The sequence below is a fragment of the Oxyura jamaicensis genome, chromosome 13, assembly GCF_011077185.1.
Source record: "Oxyura jamaicensis isolate SHBP4307 breed ruddy duck chromosome 13, BPBGC_Ojam_1.0, whole genome shotgun sequence".
Classification (NCBI taxonomy): domain Eukaryota; kingdom Metazoa; phylum Chordata; class Aves; order Anseriformes; family Anatidae; genus Oxyura; species Oxyura jamaicensis.
Window position 1 is genome coordinate 1,498,189 of NC_048905.1, and position 12,914 is coordinate 1,511,102.

At 35.9% G+C, this 12,914-nt stretch overlaps 1 protein-coding gene across 2 annotated transcripts in view; it reads left to right on the plus strand.

The window, feature by feature from the left end:
- The first annotated feature begins 7 nt into the window (after positions 1-7).
- GABRG2 (gamma-aminobutyric acid type A receptor subunit gamma2) overlaps positions 8-12,914 on the plus strand; it is a 71,392-nt gene continuing 58,485 nt past the window's right edge. For both annotated transcript variants that reach the window (XM_035338547.1, XM_035338548.1), the window contains exon 1: positions 8-143. In XM_035338547.1, coding sequence (XP_035194438.1) covers positions 37-143 — 107 coding nt within the window. In that variant the 5' untranslated portion in view covers positions 8-36. The remainder of the gene's footprint in view (positions 144-12,914) is intronic.

The window sequence follows — 12,914 nt, forward strand, 5'->3', positions numbered from 1 at the left end:
CGGGGGGGGGGGGGGGGGGGGGGGGGAGAGAAAGAGATGATTCCTCCAAATCCAACAAGCCTGGGAAGCACTGCACTCTTGAATCCTGCATTTTCTCTCAAAATGATGGTGTGGGCACTTGTGTTCCTCTCTCTCATCCAGTGGTAAGATGTGCTTTCTGATTCTGTTTGTTTGGGGGGGGGGGGGGGGGGGGGGGGGGGGCGGGGGGTGAAGATGCTGTTTGCAAATTCGCAGAGCTGTATTGAGAATGCTGGAGGTTTAGATAGTGACATTACATTCATCTATCTCCTAGCAGATGAGATCTTATAATGTTTTATTTCTCTGACAATTATGGGTGCTCTGAAACGGACAGGGAGTGTGAGCAGCGGGTGTGTGTGATGGTGGTACATGCCGGGTGTTTCATGGAATTTGGTGCCATATTAATGAAGCCTTCTCCCTCTGAATTATTGTTTGCTAGAGTGCATGGAGTTATAATGCAGCTGTGTTTTGTGGGCAGAATGTCTGTGCATTCATGCTTGTTTCCACCTAAGCAGCCACATCATGGCCGTGCCTGGGCTTTGGGCTCCGAGGCGCTGTATGTTTGTTCTGTAAGGAGCCAATGCAAGGATTTAGGACCAAGGACAGGGATGCAGATCTCTGCAAAACCTCCAAAGGCAGGCAGTGAGATGCTGCCTGCATTTGCTGGTTACTGAGATGCTTTTAATGCTGATGGAACAAGCAGTGGGATGTAATAGAGTGTGCAAATCACATAGCCAGTCAGATCAGACAAATATTTACAGTAGCATTTACCCCCACATCTTTACACATGTACTGTTTGAAGACAACCTGTGCAAGCATGCTGCATGTGTGTATTGTATACATAAATGTAAAGAGGTAAAAATCTTAATAGCAGAGGAAGAAGGAGTTTATATGTGGATGGGGAGAAAGTGGAGGGGGAGAGTAAGTACTGCTGCAGTGCCAAGCAATATGCTGAACCAGGCATTCTTGCAAAAATTTCTGCACTGTACATTTAACAGTTTAGATGAGCAAGTAGCATTGCACTGTAAAGTACCTGGTCGTTCAAGTCTTAATAGACTTTTCCTCACAGCTGCACAAGCCATGTTAACATTTATACACTACAGAAGTTAGTACCAACTCCTTTTTCTCTTATTAATGCTGTAGTCATACAGGCTCCTCATTCAGATTTACCTTCTTTCTTCTCCCCTCCTTTTCCTTAGACACTGCCATACAAAAAAAGTGGCTTCATTATGTTTGCTTTTTTTTTCTTTTATCATAAACAAATAACTTTGTGAAGAATTCCCCTAAAATTAAATGTAAAATGGTTGAAAATGGAGTATAATGTGAAATAAAACTTAGTGAGCCTACCAGAAGAGAGACCCTGTTGTCAGAAGTAAGACAAGCATAAGGCACATCTCATTTTGTAAGAATTCTTTATGATTACTATGTGAATAGAAAGCAATGGAAAGTAAGCTTTTATTGGATTTCAAGAAAGCAGTTCACCTGAATAATGCCTAAGGACTTCAGCTGAAGTGACTGTACCTGTGTTTCTATTGCCCTGTGTAATTCTTCCTTCTTTCCCACTGGAAAGTGCTCACTTTACACAGACACAGTCTCAGATTATTTTACCATAAAACTTCCACTAAAAGGATCCCTGACAGTTACTTTAATTCACTTCCTTCTTTTCACCCACTTTTCAGCCACAGAATTTTGCCAAAATTATTTCATAAGCTTTAAAAGAAACTCTTCATAGTAGAAATAAAACTTTTAGCTCAGCAAAAGGTTCTGTTTTCTGTTCATAACCATCTGATAGCCAAGATGGTTTCCTCTGACACCTTCCTGACATCATGTTTTAAGGAAAAATTTAGACAGTGAAGTAATATTAAGGAGCTACAATTAAAGGGGAAAATTCTCTTTAGTGCTTTACATAAATATTTTCAATGGGTCAACATGAAAACATGATTTTATTTCTAATAATCAAGACACCTTTCTCCTCCTGTTGTGGAAGAAACCTTAGTGTTAGCTTTGGGAAGTCATGGACGAGAGAGAGTTAGGAAAGTTGAATTTAGTGTTTATTTATAGCCACAGTGAAAACTTTTATTTCTTAAAAACTCATCAAGAACTTCAGACAGAGGCCAATATAATTGTATTATGTGTCACTTGTCTTGGACATTGAAATTCTTATAGGGCAATGTAACCGAACACTAACGTGTGCTCCATGTTATGAGTCCAAATAAATGTGTTGACAACAGTCAGTACACACAGAAGTTTAACTGTTTGCAGAATCTGATCAAAGTAGCTGAACATAAATTGGTTATTCATTTTGTGCATTTTCCCCATTTCAATAAAAAAAAAAAAAAAAAAAAAAAAAGTTATTATCTGGAGAAATTAGTTGTTTCACAATTGTTGATAGTTTGGAAGATCAGAGAAAGAAGAGGAAAGTTAGGGTACTATTCATGTATCACGGAAAGCAACAAACCATGATTTGAATCAATTCAGAATAAATGTCACGTTATAGCACAGCAGTACATTACCTTTACAGTAATTTTATATCATTAGTTTCATCACATTCAGACAGTACATCTTCACAACTCTGCACACTAAAGTTTTAGGAAGTGTTTCTTTCAAAATTTCATAAGTTCCTACCTGTGCTGCAAACGCTGCACAAAGTTCCCCCATCATCCTATCACTCAAACCAGTGTAACAGCACTGTGCAGCCCATCCTTTTGACTGAAACACTCATGGAAAATGAGTCAAACCAAATTCCAACTGTCTGTGCACCATAATACTGGGTTTGAGACAACATTTTAAAAATTTACATAGAATATTTGCGCATATCAATATGGGGTTTAATTGGAAATAATATTTGATTAAACTTATTGTATACTACATAGGTAATTAATGAATATTACATATAATAGAGATCACTTACCATCAAAGTTTCAGATAGATTGAAAGCTATACCATGTGTACTGTTTATGGGTTTTATTTGTTATTTTTGTCTAGTCCTTAGCTTTAACAAATTGTCAACAAAAATCAAATGAATATAGTGCAGAGTAATGCCCAGATGCTGGGACACTGACTAATTCCCCCCACCATCCTTGGAAGTGCCCAAGTAGTGGAATGACAATGTTTCTATGCTAGAACTAAATAATTAAAACTGAAAACTGTCAAGAATGATCAGGCAAAAAAAAAAAAAAAAAAAAAAAAAGGAATAATAATAATAATAAAAAAGAACAAGACAATCATTTTAACTCTAAAATATTTTGGTGCATATATGAATGAGTGTATTCTTCTTAGCAAATTAGCCAGCATGGAAATAAATAAAATTGTTTTGTTCCTGTAAAGCACTAGCAGTGTCAACTGGCTTCTTGCACTGTGTGATACATGATATAATAACTATGATTAAAAGGGGCATGAATATCCCTGAGCTGAACAGTCATTTAGAATTACTGTAAAGGTTGCTAACATCAGTTTGGTATCAACCCTGCAGATGTAGTTATTCATACACTAGCTTCCAATTCTTTCATGCAGTGAATAGCACTTCTGTTAAGTCAGAGGTCCTGTGGAAGTCACCTGGAGCATTACTGGAGTATGATGTTGCTCAGCAAGAGACAATTTCTCAACAAGGAATAGTCCCTTGTAAAGAAGCACCACCACAGAAGTTGTGAATCTAAATGCTGTTAAATTATGACTTTATCCTTGTCTATGGTACTTTGAAATTGCAGATTTAGTGCTGACTGGCCTATATACCACCATGTGTTTCAGCAGAGCTGAGACTGCATGGACACTTGAAAAATTCAGGGGTAGCAAGGAGAGTGAGATTGCCTTTGAGTTTTTCATAGCCATACTGCATTCCTGACTTTTATCAGATATCAGTTGTAATGGTGGGATACAAACTGATTCAGAGAAGGAATTTGGAACAGCTGTGATTCTAATAAAAAGACTGCAAAAAGCAATGATACAAACCAGACTAGAACATGTAAATAACATTCTCACTATCTCATTACTAGTAATTTTAATGGACCATAAAATATTGTAGATACTTTCTTCCTACTTGCAAGTATATAATGGTTTGGGAATGTGTATTAGACCCTTCAACTTTCTTCTGTTTTTCGGCTATTCCACTTAACCATAACTTGCGTGCTAATATTCATGTATTCAAAATTACTCTGATGAATATGCAAAGTGATATTAGAAAGCCTTTCAAAAATTTTGAATCCTTGAAAATCTGAGAAGTAAAACTTGTTAATATTAATTAAATAAATAAACAAACTAGCAACAGCTTTAGAAATGAATTTAATCTTTAATTATAATATTTACCATGCAATTCATGTTATGTGTCTTCTCAGTGGCCATCTAAACCATGTTTTTGGTCATGAATTTAAACTGTTCTAGTTCAGTGCAGATCTGGAAAAAAATATCTTGTTGATTTGAACTGTGATCATGTTGTTTTCCTGTTGAGGATATATTTGTTCAGTTGTTATATGTCAAGAAACTCTGTAACATTGTCCAAAAATTTAAAAGGAAAGAAGATTGACAGGAGTGAATATATGAAGGCAAAGGAATTACATATGTGGTCACAGGAAACTCATTGCAGGTCTCCATCCCACTATGCTTAAACAGTTTTGTACCTCAGTAATGACCACCACTTGCTCCAAAAAAGAACCAAATCATGACTTAAAAGCATGAGTTATTAGAAGATTAGATAAAATGTAAGTAACCTCCAAAGAGGAGGGAGCTTAAGGACCCAGGTCCAGACCTCTAAATGGCACTTTCCTGCAACATGGAGATGCACTAACCCATTTTAAATTAGCTCAGCACCCTGTACCTTTCCCTTGTTTTGTTCAGCCACTCTAACTATAAAACTTTTATACATTCCCAGATAAAAACTTTTTATTACAGTAATAGTTCATTAGTTCTTTGAAAACATGCAACAGAATACCTAGAGTGTACTGTGGTTGTCAGCATCATCAATGCGGTCTGAACTGCTGCTTTACAAACTACTGCACATGCAGCCCCACTCAGTCTTGTATAGAACAGGTAGGTTATGTTAGAATGGAAGGGGAGAGTATGATGCTAGCTGAGGGCTCACTTAATATGGATTTGGGCTTCGTATACACACACACACACACAAAGATTGATGTAGAGATGTTAGAAGTGAAGTTTTTTTTTTGGTTTTGATGCTTCATAGCTTATCTAGTGTTGTACTTTCCTCATGGACATTTATTGCACTATAAATTCCCTTTGACACAGATGGCAAGGTTTGATTTTGCATTTTCCCTGTGATGTCTACTGAGAAATCAACACCCTATCCTACAGCTAATGCTGAACATCTCTGCAGTCTTAGGAATCTCCTCATATCATGGACATCATATCAGTTTAATCTTCTCGCTAACGCTTGACCAAATGATGTCAGTCTCTTGCTGAGAGAAAAGCCAGGACCTACAGAATATGAATTCTTATAGGTAGTGTGTTTAGAGCTAAGAACTGGGAAATAGCCCAAAGTTAAATTATAACTCCCGAAGAATCTTCAAGAACTGTTTCTTACACCATATAATGCTTTTACTCTGCAGAAAGCTCTCAACCTACATTCCAGCTAACTGACTTACAATAGCTATAAACAGTTTGTTGTTGATGATTGTTTGCATTTCAGGATGATATTCATTCTGTATTGAAGATCAGCTTAAACTTAACATTCCATTTCAGCCAACAAACTATAGCGTACATTGATCTTAAGTCTCACATAGGTTTTGTCCTGACCCTCTGGATGTAAACGATATTATCTGTTGAAGAGCAGAGCTTGTTTTCTTGTTCTGCACAAGAGCTAGGCAGACTTTATGACAGTAAAAGACCAAGATGCATGTATACTTTTCTCTTTTTAGAATAGATGCAACAACTGATGATAGAAATAGATGTCCAAGTAACTTTACTGCAAGTAGAGAGATGCCTCTGGGCGCAAAGGTGGAGGATGTTTATTTAGAACAAGTAACATCCATTTCATAATGAATTAAAAGACTAAATTCCTGCAGAAAGTAACAGGAAAGAACCACAAATTGTAGGAAAAAGAAATCCATTGCCATAGTCAGATAACTATTATTATTATGAGGTAAGGGAGAGCCTATTTCAAGAGACTAAACTAACTGAGCCTAACTGAGACTAAAACTAAACTTGTTGAGCACTAATGAATTTAGGCAATATGATTAACCATAGTGAATATATCCATAGCATGAAGAAGAAACCAAAAAAAAAAAAAATAAAAAAAATAAAAAAAATGGTGAATAGGTGAAGAGCTATTTTAGCTGAAGGATAAAAGTGATATGAAAAATGAACAGCTTAAACAGTCCATTCTAAATTCACTGATTTTAGACTTTAGACTCAATATGATTAGTGACTTCTAATGACTTAATGTACATATTACATTCCTCCATTCTATTTTGGATTATAGCCCAGATCATTATAATGCTAACAAAAAGCAGGCCATGAGAGTCTGAATCCTCCAAGCATATACACCTAGAGAGGCATAGTATCTTTACAGGTATTTAGGTGAGCTCCTGGCTCAGAAGAGCTCCAGTGCAGTCAGTAGGAGCTTTGTTGTTGTTTGACTTTAGTCCATCTTTTCTTCTGTTATGTCCAGAAGTAACCTGCGATTTTGACCCTTCCAATTAAGAGAAAATTAAGGTTTGCTGTAAGCCAGGTGGTGGAGAAAATATCATTTAATTTTATCTTTGGAAACAAGAAAATAATATTTACTTTTAAATTTGTCATATGGTTAGAAATTCATTTATAACAGAATGTGGAATCATCTACTTCAATGTGAGAAAATTATATAAAAACTATCATTTTTTCCTTTTTTTTTTTTTCATAGAAGAGTTGGAAGATAGTTGGGTACATATTTTCACAAGTCCCAGCACCCAGCTTGCTCAGACAAACTGAGGTAAAAGAGGGCTGAAGGTGGTAGATTGAAGAAAGCTATTGAGGGTGATAATCATTGAGTGTGATTCTGGGTTATTTGTACAGTTGTGCCAGGAAATTAATATGTGAGTCTCATCAGACTGAATATTGGGTATTCAGTCTGACACACAGTGATATGCTCTTATTTATATAACTAGATAATATTTTTGACACAACTACTCTCAAAAAAAGGGAGGCTTTAATGCTGCTGAAAGCCATCAGGAGAAATAATTCAGTGACTGCATAAACAGAAGAGAAATTTAGCAAACACCTTCCCATATAAATGACTACTTCAACAGCATAATGGATTTTCATATGATGTCCTAAGCAACCAGAAGGAAGTTCACTACAGAAGCATTATTCGTTTTCTCTTATAAAGTGCCCAAATAAATTACCATCAGCTGTGTGAAAATTTAAGGAAAGTTTACCTTTCAAGCCAGTGAGGTAACTGCATAGCCTAAAGTTTTACACAGGTTCAAAACCAAGAAAAGTACATCAAGGAGCATTGAACTCAGTGGCAAGATTGTGTTACAGGAATTCTCCAGCTGCATGTTTCTGGCAGCAGAGATTTTACCAGAAAAGCATTGCTATATTCTTGCCCCAATCTTTTGCTCTTAGTTTCTACTATTGGCATGTCAGATGCAAAAGACCTGGCACAATATATAGCTGATCGGACCCAGGATAATCATTAGTTTAACCTCTTATATCTACAAAGCAATGGCAGGTAGTAGAACTTCATTAATTTATACAAGAATCCCAATGCAACAAATGGTTATCTTTAGGAAAGAAATTCACTGAAGTGTAAGTCATATTTTGTTATCTACAGGCTCAGTTATATTTTTTCAGATTTAGTTGAAGGACATTTTCACACATAATCAGTAATGCACAACACAATGCGTAGGCCTAACTGTGAAATCTGGCCATTGTATGTGAAACTAAATATTACTCTTACAAGACATAACTTTCATCTGTTCACAGACAGACAGCAAAACATTAAAGAAAAAGCACTTTTACACAACCTAAACCAACATATACAGCTTATTACCATAAATAAAACATCAATATATGGAAAGAAATGTCTGAAATGAATGTCTGAAATGAATGTTTATGTCTGAAATGAATGAAGGCTAACAATGAGCTTTCGAAGGAATGGAACAAGAAGATACCTACTTTTTGTGCTTGCATTAGCTTATTCCAAATGATGCAGGTAATCATGTATGAAATTGTATTTTTCACTGAATGCCATCATGGACTTTGGTGAAAAACCTTGAGATGAAAGTCTAGCTGATCTCTGAGCCATTTATCATCTTAAATTTTTTTAACTCTTTTTTTTTTTTTTTTTCAGAAAAATAGTTATGATTCTATAGACTGATGAGAAATGTGTATTAAAATGGTTCTCATGCATATCCAGAATAACTCTTTGACAGAATTCCCTGGAAAACACTGGGTGACATCAGAAAATGTTTTCCTTCAATAGTGATTCAGTGCTGTATTGTGTAACACAAATAGCATGTTCTGGTCAGATGAAGCTTTTGTTAATCTGTAGTAAGATATCTTCAGATAGAAACAGAAATCTGCCTGCTGCAACAGATTGAGGATTACCTTCTGAATTGCACTTTCACTTAATTCATCCTGTAAAAAAAAGTCTCATTATTTTTCAAGAGAAGGGAGAAAAAGATAGAAAGAGGAAGAATGATAAAAACAGTTAAGAACAATTAATATTAATGAGGTAATGTTTGTTAGAAAACCTTATTAAACTAATCAATATACTATTCAATATGTTATTAGGTGCACTTCTGGCACTCAATGATCCATGCATATGGTTGGTAAAGACAGAGGAAGCTACCAAACCAGTCTAAATTATGCTCGTATCAGTCAGTTATGAGATTGGTCACTTAGTCATTTCTCGTACAACCTGTAAAAGGGAGATATAGGACATACTTTTTTTTTTTTTTTTTTTTTTTTGTGAAAAATGTCAGTGAATGAAGAATACCACCAAATAATTGATATACAATTCAATTTACAGTCAGCTTGAATCTCTGTAGATAAATCACTGATAGCTCTTAGAGGGACTTCCTACTGAGAGTAAGGGCTTTAGCTATCAGCCCAGAAAGACTGTTGTGAATAAGAGGCAGAACTGAAGGATATATGGAAATGAAGGCTGGAATTAAACTGTGTTTTGAACATACTGACAAGAAGACTGGCATTACTGCAGATAGGAAACCAGTGCAAGGTCTCAGAAGGGTCAGTTATTACGATCAAATTAACAGACAAAATGTGGGGCAACCTTCTCTATTAAGTGAAATCAGGCTGTGTATACCTTTAATAAGTATATGTTAGAGGGAAGGGAGTGTGCCACTGTGGAATAAGAACAGAGAAAGTTGATGATAGCTTACAGTTATGCAGGAAAAGGAGAAAGAAGCAAAGCAAATCCATTACCACAGTAAGCAACTTTGGCTGAAGAAGTGGTGATGTGATAAGAGGGTTTGGAAGATATGAGGCATGCTATCTGTGTAATAATATTTACATTGCCAGGAACGGTCTTAGTAGGTGAACTTGAAGACTGAAAAGACACCTTTTTGCTTCCATATAAATAACTGAAATGATGCATTTTGCCAAGTGAGGATTGTGAACCCAAATCTCTTTGTGTACTATGCTTTAGTTTCATAAGTTAGTAGAGGAATCACCATTTTCTTGGAAGGGGAGGATTTGGAAGAGGAGAAGTTTGCCAGTAGTAAAATACTTTAAGGATTGTCCTTAGAAGACAATCACAAATACTGTTGCTCTTTTATTGGTCCAAAATAATTAACTAATGCCAAAGAGTGCATTATAGTAAATAAACCTATACTGATATTTGTAAACTCTTTGGGGCAAAGACAATCAGCATTACATCATTAATATATATATATATATATTTCATTTTCTCTCCCTGGTTTCTGTAGTAAAAGCTCAAAAACCTTAGTAAGCTGCTTTAAAGACTTAAAGTATGTACTTAAAATGACTTAAAACCTTACTAAATCTCTAATGCAGCACATGAGATTAAGTCACCATAAATCTTTAGGAGCAAATTCTTAACTTCCAGGTCCAGCATAACTGATCAGGCTCTGAGCACAATTTTTAAGAGGCCACAGTTAGCAACATGAAAATATTCTTCACTGATTATCCTGACACAGATCCACAATTCTGCCTCCTTGATGTCAACAAATTTGTAAGGCTAAGATACCTCTTTTTCCCACTGTGAGGACAGCGTTCCTTTTATCTTTCAACATGGCAATGTGCTCTAGGTGGTCCTGCTCAGCAGAGGGGTTGGACTAGATGATCTTCAGAGGTCCCTTCCAGCCTCAGCCATGCTGTGATTCTGTGGTGCCATGGTCTTTAGAGAGATTTAATTTCTCAATAATAAAATGAAGCATTTCCAAGTTACTATTTGCTGTTTATGTCCAACCACTTTTAACACTTTACTCTGTCTCCATAATGGTTACTTTTATGAGTTCCAGAATTTACTACTCAGTCATCTAGGGATTATATGTGTGAAAACAAACTCTATATGGATATGCTTTTAAAGGGGAATAGGAGTAATTTTAGTCTTACAGATTTTAAAAAGTGGATTTTAATTTTACATTTTGAAATATATATATATATATATATACATTCATTGGCCAGAAACCAAGAATTGTAGCTCACATGAGAACTTTGAAAATGTTCTGAGTGTATGAAGAGCTTCAGAGAATATTAGAACAGAAAATAATTTGCAGCTTTAATTACAACATTTGTTAAGGAAGAAGAAAAGAAAGGAAACCTACTATATCTGTAAAATCAATTCTTCTGTTATGGCACCCAAAGCAGTATTTCTTTATTCTCACTGTAGTAGATTAGCAGCAGAGGTGATTAAATTCACTACAATATGTATTCAGATTAAAGAATGAGAAACACTTGTTATCTGCGATTGTTACCTGCACACACAATGCGCTGAGCTCCTCAATAAAACAGTATCAAAAAGATTTAGTGAAAAAATTAAAGCTTAATAATCAAATTATGTTCAATCAAAAAAAGTACATATTTTAAAAAGGACTTCTTGTTTTAGTTTACCTGCAAAAACTCTAAAGAGCATGTGAAGAATGTATTCTTAAGTGACATGTTGTGTCTGCCAATGACACCTCAGGAAACAGTGGCTGTTACCTATGTTTTTCTGGACATGGTTTACTGGACAAGAACCAGAATACTAAGCAGTGTGAAGAGCTTTATCCCAGGAAATCTGACAGAGATGTGTAAAAATGCCAATGTTGCCAGTTAAGTGTGTTCCAGTTACGTCTACTGGAAAACTTTAGGTCTTGGAACAGCACCTGTTCTTCATTTAACAAAATATTTTGAGGTGTATTTGCCAAATTCCCTAGGAATTCAGGAGAACAAACTGCATGTAAAAGTCTTGTTTTGCTGGCTTCCAGTGAAATTTCTTCTCAATACCCTACCAGATATTCTGCATAAATCCATAGTTCATAAAAAGCTGTTCGAACTTTAGCAAATAAAAGTGAATTTAAATTTAGCCATGTGGATAATATGCTAGAATTAGTAAAACATCTCCATCCCTACTTAGCTTCTGCTCATGTTCTGGCAATTTAAGGGATTTCCCCTCTTTCCAAGTTTTCAGGTCTCCATCCTCACCATGGTCCCATCTGGCTTCTGCTCAAGCCACTAAAATACTTCCAGTTTTTAAACAGATCTTGATCATGCAGTTTGAAAAGTACACACATAATCTCTGAAGCACCATCGTGTTGTCAGGTGTTTTACATTTTTTACTGAAGAGCCTTCTCTGCACCCATAGAAAATAGGTTCCGAAACCTTATTCTTATTCTTATTCTTAGATAACATGATGCTTGTGTTGATACCCCAATTATCTCCATGGACTTAGCTTCAGTGCTCACAAATAGTACATCGCCTGTAAGTTTCACCATTTGTATCTGCTGCTCTTAAATGGAGACCCCACAGCTGGGAACGGACTAGTTTAAAATGAGCCAGCAAAATCAGATGATAGCAGCTGCCTTTCACTACTAGGTTTTGCATCTGTTCAGTTTTAAAACTTATCGCTGTCACGGCCACAGTGAACTCTCCATAGGGCTCTCAGAAAGAACCAGAGAAACCTGCTTGGGTGCTAGTACTTGTGGCCTTGAAAATATGGATGTTTGGATTTATGTGTGAAAAATGCTCTGCAGCACATTTAGTGGATCTTTTGATTTAGCCACAATACAGAGCTACAGTGAAGACAAAAAAAATATATCCTCTTATATAATATTTCAAACTGAAGAATACATTTTCACTTCTGTAGGTCTTTCTCTACTTAGCATCATTCTCTGCGGTATGTTCTGCACTCCGTACCTTTTTTTTCAGAAGTATATCAGTAATAGTTATACCCTATCATCTTTGTTCCCAACACAGTTTTTCCTAAGTATGTTTTTGGAATATTGTCATGGTTACATCTGCTGCTATTTCTGACCCTCGTAGCCAGTTCCACACATTAATCAAACTCACTCAGACAACTTTCTTAGCTTCTGCTCATACTCAGTTATCATTCCAATTCCTGCCCTGTTTTTGAATTATGAGGCATCCATCTTTCCCTATGCCTATCTTCTACCTCTAAAATAAGCTTCTAGTAGCTTTCCCTTTAAAAATTTAATTCCTTTTTACAAAGAGAGATTTCCTTGATCAGTCAATGCCTTCCAGTGCAATGACAATTTATAAAATAAAATCCTACTTTATTGATGACAGGGAGTGAAAAAAGATGTATCAAAATATTTCTGGAAAGAAAGGAAGAAAGGAAAAGAAAGGAAAAGGAAAGGAAAGAAAAAGAGAAGAGAAGAGAAGAGAAGAGAAGAGAAGAGAAGAGAAGAGAAGAGAAGAGAAGAGAAGAGAAGAGAAGAGAAGAGAAGAGAAGAGAAGAGAAGAGAAGAGAAGAGAAGAGAAGAGAA